This window comes from Sturnira hondurensis, unplaced genomic scaffold (genome assembly GCF_014824575.4).
Source record: "Sturnira hondurensis isolate 20B ecotype Veracruz unplaced genomic scaffold, ASM1482457v3 Scaffold0004136, whole genome shotgun sequence".
NCBI classification, from domain to species: domain Eukaryota; kingdom Metazoa; phylum Chordata; class Mammalia; order Chiroptera; family Phyllostomidae; genus Sturnira; species Sturnira hondurensis.
In genome coordinates, this window is record NW_028076767.1 from 4,656,771 (window position 1) to 4,680,286 (window position 23,516).

Here is a 23,516-nt window from a genome sequence, read left to right on the forward strand (position 1 = left end):
GTATGGCTAAACCATCTAGGTTTGCGTAACTGCCCAATGGTTTTCACACGACAAAATCACCCAATGATGCATTTCTCAGAACGCATCTCCATTGTTAGGCAGCCTATGACTGTATTTCAGAATTTACACATATGCACACATCCCTTTGTTTATTAAATTATTTATTCAATAAGAATGCACTCCTACTATGTGTCTGACACTGCAGTGACACTGTGGAGAAAAAAAAACTTTTAAAAAAAGTCCCTCTCACCAAAGACTTTAGAGTTTAATAGAAGAAACAAAGAGACAATTACAAAATATGTAAACATTTAGATATGATGCCTGCAACTTATTTGCAGAAAGTACAGAAAAATGTGTGTGTGTGTGTGTGTGTGTGTAGAGAGAGAAAGAGAGAATAGGCAAATATAGCAAAATGTTACAATTGATGTATCTGGGTAAAGCGTATATGGGAGTTTTTATAAGTTTGAAATAATTTCAAAAAATTTTTAAAGATTTTATTTAGTTATTTTTAGACAGAGGGGAAGGGAGGGAGAAAGAGAGGAAGAGAAACAAAGTGTGGTTACCTCTCACACACCACCCACCCAGGACCTGGACTGCAACCCTGGCATGTGCCCTGATTGGGTATTGAATCAGTGACCCTTTGGTTCACAGGTCAGCACTCAATCTACTGAGCCACACCAGCCAGGGTTATAATTTCAAACTTTAAACTTAAAAAAATTTTGTTAGGGGCCTAAAATATTAAAACTTGACATTTACTGTTTATCAATACAATGATAGGCAAAGGTTAAAGAAAGATAAGCTGTAAGTCAAATCTCCTAGAGAAAGACAACCACTTAAATAACCATTCCTCCTGAGTAGTATGGTTATTCCTTATGACAGAAGGGCTTATTTTGACTAAACTACCTAAATATCAGGGAGACATCTTCAAAGAGTCTATATATGTGACAGCACTTTGAAAGTATAAAATGCTGTGTCAATGCAAAGCTTTAACAACAGCCATGGGAAAAATGTAATGTAAGATATGGAGATAATGTTTCAGTGAATACTGGTCTCAGAGAAGAAGTAATAAACATTTTATTTTAGCATCTTTATTAAGGTATAATTTACATATTATGAAATGAATATTGAACTTTTACTGAAATACATTAACAGTACCTCCTTAGAAATAGCCAAGGTTAAAAAATTGTTTTAATCTGACAATGCATATTAAGTTACTACTTAAAATGTAGCTCCAGTCGTCCCTATCAACAGAATTGTCAGTACCAACAGAAACTGGCAAGGATGAGCGGAAATGGCCAGATTTCAGACTGTTTTAAGTCATTTTTCTCAAAGCTGGTTAGCTGTATAGTTAGTACTCCATTACAGGTATGTACCATAGTGTATTTCAAGTAATCTCCTATTCTTGGGCATTTTGGTAGCTCCCATTCTTACGCAGTTACAAATAATACTTCAATGGATAACTCTATGCATACATATTTTTGTACTGTTGGGGGGGGGTCTATCTTCAAGATAAATTCCTACAAACGGAAGTGCTGGATGAAAGAGTAAGCACATGTGCAGTTTTCTTAATACTGCCCAAATTCCCCCCCATAGGAGCTGGAATGTACTACATATTGATTCACTTGGTAATATACCAATATCCTGGAAATCCTGGTGCACCATTTTTAGATTTCAGGTGTTAGCAAGATATAGTCTTGTGATGTTGGAACTCTCCCTCTCACTCCTGCTAAACCTGAATGTTTCTATATATTTTGAAACTTTGTAAAACATGGGAGAAAGTAATTACAAGGAAAAGTAAGTTAACCTTAACTACTTACTTAGTGGTGTTGTATCTGGAGGTGGAAAATTCTCAGTAAAGTTGACATTACACAAGTCTGTGCTACAGCAGCAGAAACGGTATGTTCCATTCTGAATTGAGGGGGGAGTGGTAGTTACTACGCATTCTTCATAGTGACACTCCTGGGGATCTCCAATGTGAGACCAACATCCTACAAATTGATATTAATGTAAACAAAATGAAAATAAGAAATAATTGAAATAGTTGCACCCAATGTGACAGAATAATTCAGTTATAAAATACTCTTGCAAATCAATAGGAGACACATTTTTTTTTAAATAACAGGAAAATGGCAAAGTATAAATAGGCATGTCATGAGGCTAAAGCCAACAACAAACTGTTAAACATCATCATTAATACAAGAATTATTAAAGCAACAGTAAGGTTTCATTTTTATCTACATGAAATCAATCTAGGTTTAAAAAATAATGATATAAAACTGTAACAAGGATTTCATAATAATTTCATACACTGCTTGAGGGAATGTAAGTATAAATAGCATTTCCAAAAAGCCACATAGAAATTTTAATGAATAGCCTTTAAAATATTCATGTTTTATAATCTAATAATTCTACTCCGAAGTTATCTACTACAAACAAATAATCAGATAAAATCAAAGGTTCATGTTCAAAGATGTTAGCTAAAGTAGTTTGTATTACAGTGAAAACCAGAAAACAACATAATGACCAACAACAGAGTAATGCATAAGTAAAATGTGGTATGTGTAAACAATGAAACATTGTGTAAGGGCTAAAAATGTTTATTTTAAATGGGGAAACATTCATGATATAACTTAAGATAGAAAAAACTGGGTGTGAAGTAATTTATGCAGTATTATTCTAACTTTGAAAAAAAGTACACACACATATAAACATACAGGAACATTGAAACACACCTAATAGAATAGAATAAAAGGAATTCTTAAGAGTACGAAATAGAGGATGTTTGTTTTTCTTAGTTCTCTGTATTTTGTAAACATTATACAATAAGGATATATTAATAACATCATAACAAGAAAGGTATTATTATAATAAGCTAAAAGTCAATGTCCATTTACAATTTGGAATTTGTGGGCAAATATATACATGGATACATGCTTCTAAAATACTGCTTTTCAGGAGAAGGTTTTAATCTACCTCCATGCTTTTCAGATAAACTTGGATTGTATGAAACACAAAGTTATTTCAGATAAGAAAAGCATTACTTGCCTTGTTTTACAAGATTTATGTCCCCTTTTGATTTTTCCCAGAGACCATAGCAGGTGCTCCCTTTTGAGCACAATATGGTTCCATTTTCATGAGAGATTCGACTCTCACCTATCCCAAGGTCTTGATAGGGATCTTTAAATGCACATAGACGTTCTTGATTCTGAGAAGCTAAATTAAGGAAAATAAAAGAATAACAAATTAATTTCATGATAAATTTGCCAAACATTATTACATAAAATCTTAAAGACTCTTTTCAAAAGGCTTCGTAAATTTCCCTACTAAATCCCTAGTCAAATAAATTTGTAATTTTATATTTATTCAATGACTTCTCTTTGCTCATTAATTTGTAACCTCCAAATAAGAAGCAAATTTGAAAATTCATTTCCCAATGACAATTCACCTCTAACACAAATTATTTTCATCACTTTTTCCTGTTACATAATTTTGGTGTCTGAATAAAGAAATATAAAAAAATGTCCATGCTCTAAATCATCAAACCTCTGAAACAAACAAATGAACCAGCCTAGAGGACCAAATAATTTTGGGAAATTCTATAGTATTCACTTTTATCATATTTTACAATTAGTTGTAGGAAGCTAAACCTATATCATTAGGCATGTAAACTAAGGATGAGGATAGTGACTACAGTTTCCTTTGGAAGGATACAGAACTGTTCTAAAATTAGACTATGGTAATATTTGCCCAACTCTATATATTTACCAAAACTAACTGTTCACTTAAAATGAGTGAATTTCATGGTAAATAAATTATATCTTTTTTGAATTTTAAAAAGATTTTATTTATTTATTTTTAGAGAGAGGGGAAAGGAGGAAGAAAGGGAGAGAAACATCAACGTGCAGTTGCCTCTCACGCATTGGGGACGTGTCTCACAACCCAGGCATATGTCCTGACTGGGAATTGAACTGGCAACCTTTTGGTTCACAGGTCCACGCTCAATCCACCTAGCTACACCAGCCGGCGCATAAATTATATCTTAATATATTTGTTTTTAAAAACTAAGGCTAGTCCTGACTAGTATGGCTCAGTAGGTTGGGTGTTGTCCTGCAAACTGAAAGGTTGCAGGTTTGATTCCAGGTCAGGGCACACACCTGGGTTGTGGGCCAGGTCCCTAGTTGGGGGCATGTGAAAAGCAACCCATCCATGTTTCTCCCACACATCAATGTCTTTCTCCCTTTCTTTCTCCCTCCCTTCTCCTTGCTCTAGAAATAATTAAATGAAACCTACAGGCAAAAAAAAACCATGGCTACTAGTGAGCAAAAAGAAAATGACTTTCTGTTATTAAAAATATCAATATGATAGCCATAAGAAGAAATGCTCAATAATCCCTTATACTTAAAGGAAAACCCAATTTAATTTCAATGCCAACCAAGCTTTCTTCATATATGTACTCTGATTTAAATTTCATAAGAACATCTGCCACATAATTTATCATCTAACAAATATTTACCAACATTACTGAGAATACCAAATAAGTAAAAGGTTATCAAAAGCAATAGTTAATCTTTATTTGGTTTCTTAAAGTAGACTTTTCTAATGTGTTCGACTAATCAGAATATCAGTCTATTACACTTGGCCAATATATATATTCCTCATGGGCCTCTGATTACTTTTTCATTTTGGGTGTATCTTATTTGGAATGGCTTAATTCACTAGCACCTTAGGGCTGGAGATAATTCACTGAAATGATGTTTCTGAACCTACTAAACTAAGGCTCAAACTTGGAAAATAACTGAAAAAGCCAACAACTCTGTGCCCAAGCCTACCTGGACTCTTAGAGCTATCATCTTTCAAAGTATTGAACCAGGCCAATACGATATTCATACAAATTATATTACACATTTAATACCAGTATTTCCTTAGATTATCTCCTAATTTGAAAATTTACTAAATTATTATAGAAATTAAAGTCAAATATATTTCTATACAAAATATATACAACACAAGATTCAAACTATGAACAAAAACTCTGTAATATGAAAAAACATAACTATCTATGAGGCATAATTCCTTTCTCCTGTCCTATTTCATTTCTTGACTCAAGTTAAATGTTCCTTACCTACTACTACCAGATATTGAAGTTACATAACCCATTCTTTTTTCCCTTTCTGTCTTGATTGTCAGAAAGGTCAGATGAATTTACAAACTCCATATCTCTTGTTTTCCACAACCAAGACATCCTGATTTTTCCCTCTTCTCATGTTATCCATTTTGACTAGAATTTTGCATTGAACACTGAGTTAATGAATAGGGATCTAACTGTAACTGAAAATATACAGAGCATACCTAAGTAAGTGCCTCATTTAATTAAAAAAAGAAAAAGAAAAGGTGTATCCTTGTGGAAAAAAAAGATACAAAACAAAAATTTTTGCTCTTCCTGGATCTCTTTTACAACTGTAAGGTAGCTAAAGGCCTGAATACATGTAAAATTTTTAGTGACATTATTAAATAACTTGGTGGTTGAAACCCAAAATTCTCCTTACAGAAAAAGACAAAAAAAACAAACAAATTCAACCTCCCCTGTGTTTCCCTCTCCCCTGCCCCGCTGAACTGATTATCAAAGCAATAAAGGTACAATCAGAGGGGACTGAATTACATCTTTAATATCCCTCAGTTTTCACTAAATAATACTTTTCTTAAAATAACTTCAGCCTACTTTTCAAGAACTATTTTATTATGCTGACAATAGTATAGGTCAATTGTATTTTGCTATTTTTAAGAGTAACTTTCAAATTATGATTCAACAAATTTACAATACAATATTTATACAATACAAAGGTGTTCTAGTAAGAGTTCTAACTAAATTGTACTGGTCAAAAAAAAAAAGAAAATTTATTTTGTAACCAGCGTTTGTAGCCTTTTAAATGCTATTTGTAGAATCAGGATCAGCAATATACCTGTACAAAGTTTTGAATTCTTCATAAATAATGTAGAAAAGTAGGGGACTTCCGCCAAGATGGAGGCATAGGTGGAAACACTGTGCCTTCTCCCACAACCAAGTTTGAACACAACAAAGGTTTGGAGAACTAGGACACACCCAAAGACCAAAAACGGAATTATACGGAAGTCCGACAACTACGAACCGTTCAACGGGAAGGTAAGAGAGGCGGAGCCAGCAGCGGAGCTGGGTCGGGCAGGACAGGGCCCCCGACCCAGGCGCGCAGGCAGCCCGGAACCAGTCGGGGTGCGGGGCAGACTGACTGCAGTCCCACATTCGCGCACAGTGAGATGGACCACGCAGGCCCCAGGGGGCGAACCCAGTGGTGGAGGGCTGACAGCGGTGGCACACTCTCGTGCAGTGGAACGAAACGCGTAGGCCTGGTGACGGTGGTGGCTGCGGCGGCAGGTGGCAGACGGGAAGCCATTGTCCCTCTTTGACCCCGCCCCCACATACAAGGTCACAACCCAGCGACTTAGTTGCCCTGTTCTAGTGAACACTTTAGGGCTCTGATCCTGCTACGGAACAGGCACGGACAGCCCAAAAGATGGTGCAAGAAAAACTCAAAGTCCCAGAGCCAATAACTCTAAGCGACCGAGAAATTGCCAGCCTCTCAGAAGCACAATTCAAGACACTATTTATCAGGATGCTCACAGAACTGGTAGATTATAGTCACAAATTAGAGGAACATAGTCACAAATTAGAGGAACATATGAAGGCTAAACTAATTGAAATGAAGGGAGATGCACAGGAAACCAATAGTGATGGAAAGGAAACTGGGACTCAAATCAATGGAATGGACCAGAAGGAAGAACAAAACATCCCACCAGAAAGGAATGAAGAAATGAGAATTCAAAAAAATGAGGAGAGGCTTAGGAACCTCCAGGACATCTTTAAACGTTCCAACATCCGGATTATAGGGGTACCAGAAGGGGGAAAGAAACAGCCACGAGTGGAAAACGTATTTGAACAAATAATAAAGGAGAACTTCCCCAGTCTGGCAAAGGAAATAGACTTCCAGGAAATCCAGGAAGCTCAGAGAGTCCCAAAGAAGTTGGACCCAAGAAGGAACACACCAAGGCACATCATAATTACATTAGCCAAGACCAAAATGAAGGAGAGAATCCTAGAAGCATCAAGGGATAAGGGGACAGTCACCTACAAAGGAGTACCCATCAGACTGTCAGCGGATTTCTCAAAAGAGACCTTACAGGCAAGAAGGGGCTGGAAAGAAGTATTCCAAGTCATGAAATCCAAAGACCTACAGCCAAGATTGCTTTATCCAGCAAAACTTTCATTTAGAATGGAAGGACAGATAAAGTGCTTCTCAGATAAGGTCAAGTTCAAGGAGTTCATCATCACCAAGCCCTTATTATATGAAATGCTAAAGGGACTTATATAAGAAAAAGAAGATGAAAAATATGAACAGTGAAAGGACAGCAAACACACAGTTATTAACAACCACACCTAAAACAAAAGCAAACCAAGAGGACAGCTAGATCAGGAGTGGAACCATAGAAATGAAGAACACATGAAGGGTTAGCAACAGGGGGGTGGGAGGGGGAGAAGAGGGGAGAAGGCACAGAAAATAGCATAGATGGTAGGTAGAAAATAGATAGGGGGGAGGGCGAGAATAGTGGGGGAAATATAGAATCTAAAGAAGTTGAGACACGTGGTTATAAACTAGGGGGGGGGGAGAATGGTGGGGGAGGAAGTGTGCAGGTGGAGGGGAATGAAGGGGGGGAATAGAACAACTGTAATGGTATAATCAATAAAATATATTTTAAAAAATGTAGAAAAGTAGGGATGAAACAAAGACTACAACAAGAAGCAGTACAGCCTAGCATTATATTGTCACAGATCACACAGTACTGAAACCTGATTGTTTACATGCTGTTGCTCTAAATGTGTCCTCAGCTAGACAAATTTTGTTCAGTCAAGTGTGGTCAATTAGTTCTTTTAAGGGACATTCTTAACCAGCTACAGTGATTAGACATGAATCCTTTACACAAAAAATTACTGTCCTCATTTTAAAGAGTTGGTATTTGGTTATAATAAACACTAAAACCAATGTGATTAACATAACTACATATCTAAGCAATAATCATCTTGTCCTTCTCCCACAAAACAATGAATGAAGCTGCAAGATAGTATAAATGTAAAGACAATATTATATTATTTTCCTTCAGGTATCTAGCCAAATTAATCATTTTCTGTTTACATATACTTCCTGGATCAGTATTTGCTAATCAGATGCAGCATTCAATGCCCAGGAACAGATGAAGCCTGTATGGTATAGTCAGTTGTCTTGAATTTCCCACTTCATGCTTTACCACTGTCAAGAAAGTAGGTGTAAAGATACAGCATAGTCTGATCATGTCTGCCTCAGTTAACTGTCCTTATAGATATAAATCCATAGTAAGTATTATACATACTGAAAAATACTAATTATTTGCTTTCATGAGGGAAGGAAAGGAAATATTGGTTATTCTGAATATTAATTATTTGCCCTTTTCCCTTTTACCAAATATGCTTACATTTGAATTTTGATGAAAATATATTCATGTAATTTATATTTTTCAAAAACAAAAGTGACCCTGAATTACTTATTTTTACATTAAAATTTCTTTCATTTTGAAATAACTACAGATTCATAGGTAGTTGAAATGAGATTTCTAAAAAAAAAAAAATCAACAGCCCTGGCTGGTGTGGCTCAGTGGATTGAGCACCAGCCTCAAACCAGGGGGTCGTGGGTTCGATACCCAGTCAGGGCACATGCTTAGGTTGTGGGCCAGATCTCTAGTTTGGGGTGCATTGGGAGACAGTCACACACTGATGTTTCTCTCCCTCTCTTTCTCTTTCTCCCTCCCTTCCCCTCTGTCTAAAACATAAATAAAATATTCTTAAAAAATCAACAGAATTCTAAAAAAGAAAAATCACATCATATCCATGGATGCAGAAAAAGCATTTAGTAAAATACAACACCATTCCTGATTTTTGAAAAAACTCTCAATAAACAAGGAATAGAGGAGGTCTTCTTCCAGTTCATAAAGCATATGTACCAAAAAATCTATAGCTAACATCATACTTACTTGTGAGAAAATTGAAGCTTTCCCACTGAGATCATGAATAAGGCAAGGATGTCCCTTCTCATGCAATAAAAGGAAATAAAAAAGACCTGGCTGGGTGGCTCAGTTGGTTGGAACATCATCCTGTACACCAAAAGGTTGCAGGTTTGATGCCTGGTCAAAGGCACATATGGGAGGCAACTTACCTATATTTCTCTCTCACATGGATGTTTTTTTCTCTCTCTCAAATCAATAAACATATCCTCGGGTGAAAGTTCTTTAAAAAGGAAATAAAAAGCATACAGATTGAGAAAGAAGATAAAAATAAAACTGTCTTTTCGGGGGGAATATTAGAGCTAAAAAGAAATGAGTTTCAAGACATAAAAAGACCTGGAGAAAACTTGAAGGCTTATTACTAAGTGAAAGAAGCCAATCTGAAGGAACTATACATACTGTATGATTCCAACTATATAACATTCTGAAAAAAAGCAAAACTACAAAGACAGTAAAAAGATCAGTGCTTGCCAGGGCTTCAGGAGAAAGAGGAATGAAGGGACAGAGCACAGATTTTTAGGGAAGTTCAACTCTTCTATGTATTCCAATGGTAGATACACCTATTCATACATCTGTCCATAGAATATACAACACGAGTGAACCCAAGAGTAAACTGTGGACTTTGGGTGATGATCATGTGTTAATGTAGGTTCATCAGTTCTAACAAATGTACCACAGTGATACAGGATGTTGATAGTAGGTCAGTTGTGCCTATGTAGAGAATGGGGTTACACAGGAACTCTCTGTACTTTCTACTTTATTTTGCTCTGAACGTAAGACTGCTCTAGAAAAATTAAGTTTTTTAATTTTTTTAAATGGGGGTTCATTAATGCATTAATTTATTTAGAAAATGCATTAATTTATTTAGAAAAGAAATCTCTGATAAAGAAAACACAAAGTAACTTGTTAGGGATGGTTTTTCAGGGACATGAAAGGAAGGTGAGGGTTCTTGTGGCTATACCACTCAAATCACATCTAAAAGGTAATTCTTGCATGGTCTAATGTATTGATGGTGGAATATTTATTATTTCCTAGCACATCAAAGAATTATCAGTATTTTATAAGAGGAAAATTCAGACTTTATATTTTAGATAATTTTATCAGTTTTTTGTAACATGAATAGAGAGAAGAACAAATGCCATCAATACTGAGTGCCTATTCTATTTACTGGCTGCAGAATTATATGCATTTTAAAACACCTTCAATTTTGCAATGGTCAGCAATAGATTAAGAGACATCCAACCATATACTTTACCCTTCTCACACTCCATTCCTCTTCTTTATCCCTTCCTCACACCAGCCTCTTTCTTATAACCACATATATTCAGCATGCCAACTTCCTTTAGATGCAGTTTCACAAATATTTAATTCTAGTATACAAGTCCTAGATGTCACAAAAATAAAACATGCTCCTGGAGCATGTATGGGAAAATCCCCCATAGAGCATTCTTTTTCTTAACATAAACTAGACTTACTCTTTGAAAGTCATGTCCACAAAGTAAATGTAGTAGATTGAATACCTCACTCTGCTTAGGAGTTTGAGTTTATATCTACTGATTTATTTATGTCAAATTAAAGAGGATTTGTGTGTGTGTGTGTGTGTGTGTGTGTCCCCTTCAACTCACACACAACAGTCCTCTTTAATTTGACTTAAATAATCAGTAGATTTTAAAATAAGTTTCTAAAATGCAGATGGTTCATATCTAATACTTCCAACAGAGTGATAACAAGTGTATTTGTGAGGCAGTGTCTATAAAGAAAGTCAAAGAATTCCCAGTCAGGGCACATGCCTGGGTTGCAGGCTGGTTCCCTGCAGGCCAACTCCCAGCAGGGGACGCACGAAAGGCAACCATACATTGATGTTTCTCTCCCTCTCTCCTTTCCCCCTCTAAAGATAAATAAATAAAATCTTTAAAAAAAAAAATAAAGAAAGTCAAAGAAATGAAGCATTTATCCCAAACTTAAAAACCTCTATGGAAGAGACAGAAAGCACATGAATTGTTGCCAGGGGCTAGGGGAAAGGGGGACTAGGCCATGATTGCTTAATGGGTACAGCTTTCCTTTTGGGGTACTGAAAAATGTTCTGGAAATAGTGGTAATGGTTATAAATGTACTAAATGCCACTGAACTGTATACTTCAAAATGGTTAAAATGGTAAATTATATGTTGTGTGTACATCACCATAAGTATTAAACAAAGAATACAGTTGTCTATTATTAAGCCAGACATTAAAGAGATTTATCAAATCATAAATGGAAAAATAAACAAATAAATAAAACCTCTATGGATATGTCAGAAGTTGAGAGCCAAACTGCCATGAATACCAGTTTCTGGTTTATATTCAAACAATTTGGCTCTCATCAACCACTAGAATGTACCACCATTGCTTTTTATTTCCAATGTTGGAACTTCCATTTTCCCTCATCTGCCTCTGTAGCCAGGATTGATAGGAACAGTTATAATGAAACATTGAAGATTTGTCTATCCCCTTCAATCAATTATTCCCCGAAGGTTGATAAGACAGGGTTTTTTTTAAATCTAGCTAATGACCTTCCTAGAATGTCAAAATCAATTCAAAGCTGAGAGTACTTCTTTACTGCATTTCAAAATGTATAACTTGGTAATATATACTGTAGCTTTGGTCAAAAATTGTATCCTTCTCTAAAACAAGGTAACTTCCTCAAATTATAGCAAACATTTGTTTACTTAAGAAAGAAAAACATTATACATTTAACTGTCAAATGGAAATTACAGTTGGTATCTCGGAGACCCCTCTCAATAGCCCTGCCAGGTGGGCATTCATCATTTCAATTTGACAAAGAAGGATACTAAGTCATACACAGGGCTAAATAAGTTATCCTAAGTCACTCAGCTGTTAAGTATCAAGGTAAAGATTCAAATCCATGTTTGATTCTAGAGCACCTATCAATTAGACTTTTGGTTAACTTATCAGAAAAATTTAGATTTTTACTTTAATGCTTTTTCTTTTGAATTTCTATTTATTTTCTTTTTATATAAAGATTTTATTTATTTATCTTTAGAGGGGAAGGGAAGGAGAAAGGGAGAGAAACAACAATGTATGGTTGCCTTTCGTGCGTCCCCTGCTGGGAATTGGCCTGCAGGGAACTGGCCTGCAACCCAGGCATGTGCCCTGGCTGAGAATCGAACCGCGATCATCTGAGTCGCAGGCCCGCGTTCAATCCACTGAGCTACACCTCCAGGGCTGAATTTCTATTTATTTTCAATCACCTTTTTAATATTTCAAACTGTTTATAATAGCAAAAAGCCAAAGGTATAAAGAGTAATCATCCCTGGGTGGACATGACTGAATTAACAACAATAACCAATAATAAATTAGAACAACTATAACAATATATTGTAATAAAAGTTATATGAATGGGGCCTCTTTATCTCAAAAAGTCTTACTGTACTCTACTCATCTTTCTTTCCTTGTGATGACAGGAGATGATACAATGCCTACATGATGAGATGAGGTGAGGTAAGTAACATAGGCATTTGTGACATAGCAATAGGTTACTACTGATTTTCTCACTAAACAGCTACTAAGTGACTAACATGCAGGAAGTACACTTCCTGTCTATACACTGTATACAGTACGGATACAGTGGACAAGGGGATGATTCACATACCTGCAATGGAGGTATGTGAATGGAGCAATGGAGCCAGATGGTGCAAGATGTCACCATGCTACTCAGAATGGCATGCAATTTAAATCTTATGAATTGAAAGAACTTGTGCACCCCTATGTTCATGACAGAACTACTTACAATAGCCAAGTGCTAGAAACAGCCCAAGAGCCCATCAGTACATGAGTGGATCAAACAACTGAGGTACATTTGTATAATGAAATACGGCACAGCAGAGAGAAAGAACTCCTAACTTTTGTGACAGCATGGATGAAACTGGAGAATATTATGCTAAGTGAAATAAACCATTCAGCAAAAGACAAATACCATATGATATCACACATAAAGGAATCTAATGAACAAAATAAACTAACAAGCAAAACAGAAACAGAGACATGGAAACATGGAACAGACTGACAGCAGCCAGAGGGGCAGGAGTCGGAGGGAGGGAAAATGATGGAAAGAAGGGGAAGGGACTAGTCAAAGAACATGTATGAATGATCCATGGACATGAACAACAGTGTGGGAGCTGGGGGCGGGATGGGTGAAGGAGGGCAAAGTTGGGATGACTGTAATAAAATAACAATGAATAATAATAATTAAAATAATAAAACTTATGAATTGTTTACTTTGAGAGTTCTCCATTTAATATTTTTGAACTGCAGGTTAACTGAAACCACAAAAGCAAAATTGCAAATAATGGGGGGAGTACTGTAATCAACAGAATTAAAGATGGCAGGTAGAACTTCTGGAAATGAAGAGACTAAAAAGTACTTATTCAAAAAACCTGGCCATGGTATCAACTAGTCTGAGATCCACAATTTGATCAAGTCATTTCCTTGTCTAATTTTCATTTCCAAAATCCTTAAGATAGTATATAAAGACCTGCATACTCTAGCAATTGCAAATCCTCCTAGCCCCATGCAGACAGCTGCCATAGACAATCATTCTCATTCTCACCTGAGAGTCTTTGTGCATTCTCTGTCCTTTACCTAGAATGCGTTATTTACTTAACTCCTATTTATCTTAATATTTTTTTCAAAGGATCTTTTCCCAACCACCCCAGACCAGTGAGGGTGGAACACCTACCAGATGCTCCATAGCATTCTATATATACTTCACACAATTTCCACACTTCTTAGTATTTATAATGTGCCTGACTTACTCACCAAATTAAAAATTCTATAAGGGAAGGGCTTGAGCTCTTGTTCACCACTGTGTCTTCAGCACACAGCATTATACATAGCATTCAATATATGTTTATTGAATAAGTGAATAATTGATGTATTTCCTTCCCCTATTTTTTGCCAAGGACAAAAATATTACTAAAACAAAATTTTTAATCAAAAAAGGTAGGGCACATCAGCAAAATAAAACTCTAAATCCATGCAAAACCTAGTACAATAGTAGCTTCATTTACAACAGCCCCAAAACGGGAACAATTGAAGTGCCCATAAATTGGTGATTGGATCAACAAAATGCAGTACTATTGAGCAATAAAAGGAACAAACTACTGACACACCCAACAGCATGGATAAATCTCAATATCACTGTGCTGAGTGCAAGACACTACACACAAGAAAATATGATTCAATTTATATAAAATTCTAGAAAATACAAAGTAATATCAGTGGTTGTCTGGTACTAGGTGCGGGGGGAAAAATCAGACTATGAAATGCACAAGGAATCTTTGGGGAATGATGAAAATGTTTTGTATGCTGACTGTGGTTGTGGTTTTCACAAATATTAGAAATTATAAAAATTCATCAAATTGTACAGCTTAAACATATGCAGTTTATACTTCAGCTAAGCCATTTTTAAAAAGGCAGGAACACATATAAAACTAAACAAGAATAAGAGAATATAGTTCAAGTGAATCTTTCATGCATGTTATAAGCAAATTATATAGAGAGATGTTGTACTGAGTTACAGAATCTTGTGCCTAATCTGTAAGTCTCTTAAAAGCAGGTTTTATGGATGAATATAAATTTTCCCTTAAGTTTTGATGGCCAGAATTTTTAAAAACCTTCACTGTCTGTCTAAGCAACCCAAAAGTCATATAATGCCCATTTTTCAGTAGCTGTAATGTATTTATCTGTACTGAAGAAGTCTAAATGCCTTAAATGCCTTATCTTTACCCTGGAACAAAGTTCAGGGACTAATTCTGGGTATGTGTGTGTTTGGCTTCTGTTTATCTAAATGTCAAAATGAACTATCTAAAATACACAACCCAGGAACCTTGCAGCAATGGGGAAAATAACTGAATAACTGAAGCAACAGTATTCCTTTCCTAGAATACAAATTTCTCAGGGCCAACACAACTAAAATTTCTGAGTACCACTACAATTCCATCATGAAAATTACAAAGGAAAGAGTGTCTTAAACTAACAGAAATGTCCCTATAAAATTTGGTATAAACTCAAATTTCTCAATTCAGTGATAATAAATCAAGTAAGGAAGTTCTTTATTTTTCAATCCTTTAAAAATGAAATAATTATCCCTTAATTTATATATTTCTACATTCAGATTTAAGAGATTAAACCACCATTCTATTGAGCATAATATCAAAAAGAAAGCAAAGTGGGAAGATTACAATCTTCATAAGACACCTCCTTAGGATGTTTCTAAATTTGGTGCTATGTCGGGAGTCCCTGAAACCACCCCAGAGTTTGGTGATTCACTGGGAGGACTCACAGGACTCAGTACATCATTTTGCTCACTGCTATGATTTAGAATAGCAAAATAACACAAACCAAAATCAGCAGAGGGAAAAGTCACATGATGCCAAGTCTAAAGTAAACCAAGTACAAGGTCTTTTCTCCATGGAGTCCTTCCAGGATGCACTGAATTCCTCCAGCACTAAATTGTAACAACACATGTAAAATGTCTAACTTAGGAAGTTCATCAGAGACTCACTATGCCAAGTTTTTACTGGGGATGGTCATGTAGGTATTCTCTGCTTAGGACATACCAAAATTCCAGTCTTCCAGAAGAAAAGGAAGTGCTCAATATAAATCATATTGTTTGTACAGCTTAGGCATAGTAAACCACCCTTATTGGTTATGAAATGGTGGGAACATTCCCAAAATCCAATTTCTCAGATGCCAACCAAGAGTCAATCTTGCAAGCAGACCTTTCTAAGGATAGCAAGCTTGCTACGTTAACTCTATCTGCATACATACCTACAGAGAAAGTCAACCAAAAGCTGATTAAACATACGAAGAGCTACATACTCAACAACTCTGAGCTGACAAAATATGTCAGATAATCCAAGCTCTCCCAAACACCAATGAAATACATTGTTCTTCCCAAACTCAGCAACAGTAAACCATAGAAAATCAGATAGGCCAAACCCAAACTTCTAGGAGGCTTATACTAATAAATCCTGCAGCCTAATATAATCAGTCACTAAACAGTCAGTCGAATATTTATTAAATACCTATTATATGCCAGCAACTATTCTAAATCTGGAAATATCATGGGAATAAGGTACAGTTTATATACATAACATAATAGATGGTGACCCTAAAGTTCTTATATTCTAGTAATAGAAAGAGGTAAATAATAAAACTGTGTGGAGGTCAGGAGCAAGTCTCTTACAGCACCACTCTGGCATGCAGATTATTTTAGCTGAAAACAATTAAATCCCAACAAACTGAGAAAGAGTTTTTTTACACCTCCCTCTTTCCTTCTTAAAGAGATGCAGATAGAAAAACCTGCTGTAAGAAAGGAACTTTAGTATAATCACCATAGCATTTTCACTTTAGGACATATGAATTAAGTTGATAGACAAGAAAGTTGCATGCTGATATTTGTTCACTAGATTCCCACCATCCCATTGTTTCTAAGTTGCCTGGAAAGAATTTGTTTGCTACTTTCTCATCTACCTGTGAACTGTCTACTTAACCTTTGAAATCCCAGAACCCTTTCCCACTTTTGTCCAAAATGACATATATACCTTATTTTGCCTCACTGTCTTTGGAATTTTCATGCTTATGTGAATGCCCCATGTGTATGTATTAAAATTTGATTTTTTCCTGTTAATTTGACATATGTTGTTTAAATTATCTGACTGGCCAGAAGAACTTAGGGGTAAGAGGCAAGTTTACCTGGCCCTGACAACTAAAAACAAAGAAATATATAACAACTTCATAGGAAGGCTTTTGATGACTCGATTTTTCCTCTCATGTTGCAATTAGTTGTCATTCTCAGTAGCTACTTTTACAAGAAGAGTAAATTTTAGAATATCCTAAAAATAGTCTTTATTTACATAATTAAGCACAGCTTTCCTGGAGAGCACCGTGGTGTTTCATATTAAAAAAATTTAATATGGATGCTTTTAAGCCCCCAAATTGCCATTCAAGTTTTTATACTAAGGAAATAGAGAATATGTAAAATATGTGTAAGTGTATTTAGTGGAGCATCATTTATAATAGTAAAAGTCAGAAATAATAAGTTCATTAATCATAAACATTAGGTTATCAAAATCATGGTACATCTAAAATAAATACTATGCAGCCTTGAAAAACTATTTAGATTTGATTTGCTAACATTGAAAAAAGAACTAATACATCTTTAAATGGAAAATACCATATTTAACACCGTCACAACATAATTCCATTTTTGTAAGCACATGTGTGTGAGAGAGGGAGAGTTTGGAAGTATATATTCCAAAATGTGGTGGGATTATGAGTTTGTACTATTTATATACTCTTGTAAACAACAATATAAATGGAACCTGAGCTGTCATGCCAGAGGAACTGTCTTCCACATCTCATGCCTCTGGAGACTTTAACATCATATTATAATTTTGTGGCCAAATATTCATTTTTTTATTTAATTCTTGTTCAAGTACAGTTTTCTGTCTTATATTCCCAGCCCTGCCCCTGCAGTGCTCCCCACCTCCCTCCCATTTCTGCCCCTCACCTTAGTTATTGTCCATGTGTCCTTTATACTTGTTCATGAGAGTCCTTCCCCTTTTCCCCTGTGATTCTCTCCCCTCTCCCCTCTGGACCCTGTCAGCCTGTTCCGTATTTGAGTGTCTTTGGTCACATTTTGCTTGCTTGTTTGTTTTGTTGTTTAGATTCCTGTTAACGGTGAAAGACAAATACCATATGATATCACCAAATATTCATTTTTGCAATTTGGATTGTGATTTGGCCTGCATAACAAATAGCACTCTTTGTTTTCGCAAGATTCAAGGGAGCAGAGACCTTGACCATATCTTATTTTATAAAAGCCCTACTGGAACTCAGATGTTTGCCACATCTTGTAACACCACCTGCTGATACTGCTAGGCTAATTTAGCTGAGACTGAACAATCCTGATGTCCTCAACTAATCAGAAAATGTTTAATGTATACTTATTATATCTCTTCCCTTGCCAACCAATCCCCTTAAAAATCAGCTTCTTGCATTTTTTGCCTTTAAAAACCCTGCCCTACCTCCCCTGCTCTAGAGCATATTTTCAGTTTATGCTGAAGGCTATAATTCCCTGGTTTGCAAACCATATATAAATAAAACTCTCTTACCTCTCAGAAGGGTCTTCTGGATTTTTTGTTCACACTATTATATTAAACTAATACGGTGTCAAAACTGCAGGCCTAACAGGCCCATCATTATGGTTTACAGACAGACTATCAACTAGCAAAAAACAGAAACAAATGTAAAATTCTAGCAATTACAAATTATTGTGCATATTTAATTATATAGGATTCTCTCACTAGTATATTGATTTTCAAGTTTAAAATTCTTTATAGAAATTATGATTGTATATTTTAAAGGATATCTATTTTAAAAGAATCGAGACACTATCTTGAAGTATTTGGTGATGGAATGTAGCAAGATCATCACATGTTTACTTTTAAATATATCTACTTCATTAAGAATGTTATTTGGGCTTGGTTTTTAAACATTAAAAGCATAAGATATACTTCTAAATGGAGAGTTAATTCTAGAGGTAAAGAAAGGCAAATAAAACAATGGATTGTTTAATCCAAAGTTATACTGATCACACTTCTAGGTGCTGTAAAAAAACATAGGCAACCTCCACAAAACCACTTTACTGAAATGAGTCTGACATACAAAACACACTCACTAAAGTCTTCAAAGATCACAATGTCACTACATATATAAATATAAACACAGAAACAACCCAGGCAAGCATGTGGAGCAACTAAAACTCTCATACACTGCTGGTAAAAATGTAAGACAGCACAACCACTTTGGAAAAGTTGGGCAGCTTCTTATGAAAGTAAACATACTAACCATGCTACTCAGCAATTTCCCTAAGTACTCCATGAACTGGAAACATATTTATACAAGACATTTATTTATAGCGGAATTATTCACAATAACCTAAAGAATACTACTCAGCAATAAAAAGGCATAAACTACAGATCCATGCAACATGAGTAAATCTAAAAAACATATGGGAATGAAATAAGTCAGACACAAAAAGACCACGCACTATATGATTCTATGTGTAAAGTATGTTTTATTTGTTTGTCTACAATAAACATTGTAGATAATATTTATTGTAGTGTAATATGGCAAACACTGAAGTGAAAATCAAAATAACAGGTCTTTCAAATGATATAATGGAACACAGAGTTTTGTTTTGTTAAAAATCAAAAGGCCTGCCCTGGCTGGTGTAGCTCAGTGGATTGAGCGCGGGCCTGTGAACCACACAATCGCGGTTCAACTCCCAGTCAGGGCATATGCCTGGGTTGCAGGCCAGTTCCCAGCAGGGGACTCACGAGAGGCAACCATACATTGATATTTCTCTCCTTCTCTCCTTCCCTTCCTATCTAAAGATAAATAAGTAAAATATTTTTTAAAAATCAAAAGGCCTAACTTTTTTAGAACTTATATTTTCAATCTACCAGGGTTTTCTTTTTCTTTTTTTATTTTCCCACTACACTAATTCATCAAGGCCTTCTCTTTCCAGAGACTTGATGTACTCACTTCTATTTTTTAAAATTTGTTTAGTCACCCCCAACCCTTTTAAAGACTTTATATTTTAGAGTAGTTTTAGGTTGACAGCAAAATTGAGGGGAAGTACAGAGATTTTCCTTACACCTTCTGTCTCCACACATGCATAGCCTCCCTTATTATCAACATCCTCACCAAGGAAAATCTTCCCTGACAGTTATTTAGCAATATTTTTAAGGAAATAACCCATTTCCTACTTGAAAGATTAAAATTTCATGAAATTTTGCTAAGTTAAATATTATTGTAAATAGAAAAACAGTAGAAATCTAGACTGTCAAAAAGTATGAGAACAGAGAATAACAGTGTTATTTCTTTCTCTAAGGCAGTGAAGTTCTCAACCAGAAGCTATTTTATCCTTCAGGGGACATCTGGCAATGTTCAGAGACAATTTTAGTTATCACAATTGCAGGTGACAGTGCCACTGGCATCTGTGGGTATAGGCCAATGATGCTGCTAAACATTTTAAACACATAGAGCCCCCACAGAAAAAAATTGTCTGTTTTTTCTTAATCCCTTTACCTCTTTCTCCTAGCTCCCTAACCCTCATCCCTCTGACAAATGTTAGTCTGTTCTCTGCATCTATGAGTGTACTTTTTTGTTTATTTTGTTCATTAGATTCCACATATAAGTGAAACCATATGGTATTTTTCTTTTACTGGCTTATTTCATTTAGCATAATACTCTCCAGGTCATCCATGCTATTGAAAAAGGTAAGATTTCCTTTTTCTTTTTTGGCCAAGTAGTTTTCCATTGTGACAATGTACCACAGTTTTTGTATCCACTCATCTACTGATGGACACTTGGGCTGCTTCCAAATCTTGGCTATTGTAAATTAACACTGCAATGAACATAGTAATACATACGTTCTTTCAAATTAGTGTTCCGGGTTTCTTTGGATGTATTGCCAGAAGTTGAACCAATGGATCATAAGGCAGTTCCATTTTTAATTTTTGAGGTAACTTCAAACTGTTTTCCACAGTGGCTGCACCAGTCTGCATTCCCACCAACAGTGCATGAGGATTCCCTTTTCTTGGACAAACAAGTACACACAAAGGCATATTCTTTCTTGAACCAATCCTGAATAATCTTTTTATGTGATACATACAGGAAATCTCATAGTACTGACAGGGATGGCCATAATGAAAATGACAAACATTCAAAATTGTTAGTGAGGATGTAGAGAAATGGGAATATTCATACATCACTGGTAGGGAATACAAATAGCACAAATGCTTTGACAAAGGGTCTGGCAGATTCTCAAAAGGCTAACTCTATGTTTAACCATTTGTTATTGTTCACAGTAATTGCTAAGACCAGTAATTAATTTCCCAAATATGTACCAAAGAGAGTTGAAAACATATATCCACATAAAGACTTGCACACAAATGTTCGAAGCAGCATTGATCATAAGACACAAAACTTTAAAACAACCTAACTCTTATCAATTGATGAATAGATAAGTAAAAAAGTGATATACCCATACAATGAATTTTTGGATGATTAAAAACAAAAGCACTCTTATGGATTTTCTAAGAAGCCCAAATAGACAAAACAATACTGAAAGAGAAAAAACAAACCTGGATACCCCAATTTCCTGATTATAAAACATTGCAAAGCTACAAAAATCAAAACTGTATGGGTACTGACATAAAAACAGATTTACACAACAGAACAGAACACAGAGCCCAGAAATAAACCCTTGCATATATGGTCAAATAATCTTCATTTTTATAAGTCTTGCCAAGACTACACAATGGGTAAAGAAAAGTTTCTTCAATAAATGATTCTGGAATAACTGAATATCCAAATGCAAAAGAAAGAAGTTGGATCCTTTCTTATCTCACACCATATACAAAATTAACTCAAAATGTATTAAAGATCTTCAATAAGTTAGAATTATAATATATTACTGGGAAAGCAATAGAAAAGTCAAATTTTCCATAAAAGTGCAAGAATTCTTCCTACATAAAACATCTCTAATAGATGATCTACTTAAATGTTTTCAGGAGCTTGCTAATTCAAAAGATATACCATGTTTTGTTGCAAATAAAAAGACCAAGATGCAAATGAGATCTCTTTAGCAAGATAAAATAGGTTTTTCATGAAAAGGCCAATCTATTATCATTATTACCAATGATGTGCCATTTTACAGTTAAATTACAACAGTGTAAAAATTCTTTTCAAGTCATACCCTAGTAGACACACTATAAAAACATGTAAGTGAAACAAAAACTTCATGAAACAGTATTTGTTCTTGTTTTCTCTCATTTTCTTTTATTTTTTTAAAGATTTTATTTATTTATTTTTAGAGAAAGGAGAAGGGAGGGAGAAAGAGAGAGAAAAACATCAATGTATGGTTGCTTCTCATGCAAGACACACATTGGGGACTACAGAGGACTTGGCCCACAATCCAGGCACATGCCCTGACTTGGAATCGAACCTGCGACCCTTTGGTTCACAGGCTGGCACTCAATCCACTGCCAGGGCTCACCAGCCAGGGCTCTTTTTCTTTTTTAATGCTAGTCACAGATCAGTGATAAATCAGATGCTCAGAAGACAAAACTCTCCCAAACCACCATGGAAGTACAGCTCAGTATAATTATATCTTTTAAATTGGAAATACAGTAGTAAACACAGATTGTTATTGCTCCCAACCCATTGGTTAGGTTAACTGCAACTGATTTTGCACTTATCCTTTTTAACCAGGTGGCCATATTTTTTAAAATTTCTTAATTGATTTTACAGAGAGAGAAATGAAGGAGGAGAAGACAGAGAGAAAGAGAAACATCAATTTATTGTTCCACTTATTTATGCATTCATTGGTTGCTTCTTGTATGTGCACTGACCAGAGATTGAACCCACAACCTTGGCATACTGAGACAACATTCTAATCAAATGAGCTAACTGTCCAGGGCTATGTGGCTGTATGTTTTTATCAAATTCAAGTTGACTCCCATCCCTGTGCTCATTATTAAGATATTTGTTGGGGCAGGTGAGAGTGTGGTGATCTTCCATTCACACATATACTTCTTACACACATACAATACTGACACATATGCCCATACATACAGGATAGATGGGTGAATATTCATCTTCTAGAACCGACACTTCTTTCAATTAATTTACATATCTGCTATAATCATAGTTATACATTCTGTATAACCACATCTACAAATGTTCCTGAGAATGAATGCAACCGTTATCAGTTTGAGAAACACAAGTTCACTTTTAAATAATTTCTTTCAAATTATATTTTTCTTCCTATTTGTAACATGTTCTCTCTTGCTCTCTTTTTCCTCAGAAAATAACAAATTTCAGCCTTTGATAAAAATTTAATGAATTATCCCAACAGAAAGAAAATACTCAGAACACCAATTCAAAACACCAAGACCTTAATTTAAGGTAGGTCCAGGCCCTTATAAAAAACCTTAGGATCTAAGCCATGGTTCCAGTCAGGAAAATGTTACCACAAGAGCCTCTTTGCTGCTCCCTCCCAGAGATGCTTACTACCTGCTGCTCTACCACAACACTGTGATTAGACAATGTCTCTAATGAACTGAGCTTTAGTCTTTATCTCTATTCCAAAGGGTTTTAAATCTAAAGGCTTCAAAATTTTGTACAGGTAAATACGTGCATTTTTTAAAGGGAAAATGCCCACAGCTTTTATCTTAAAGGAGAAAATCTGGAGGTATGGCAGACATTGTAAAGAATCTTGAAGAATCTCTCTTCATCCTCTAGCAAAGCTGTCAGCTGT

The 23,516-nt window shown here is 35.4% G+C and overlaps 1 protein-coding gene across 2 annotated transcripts in view; it reads right to left on the minus strand.

Annotated features, from left to right (window-relative positions):
• Positions 1-23,516, minus strand: part of BMPR2 (bone morphogenetic protein receptor type 2) — a 149,532-nt gene that overhangs the window by 66,634 nt on the left and 59,382 nt on the right. For both annotated transcript variants that reach the window (XM_037043586.1, XM_037043585.1), the window contains 2 exons: positions 3,046-3,213; positions 1,818-1,988 (listed from right to left, as the gene is read on the minus strand). In XM_037043586.1, the coding sequence (XP_036899481.1) occupies positions 1,818-1,988; positions 3,046-3,213 (339 nt within the window). The remainder of the gene's footprint in view (positions 1-1,817; positions 1,989-3,045; positions 3,214-23,516) is intronic.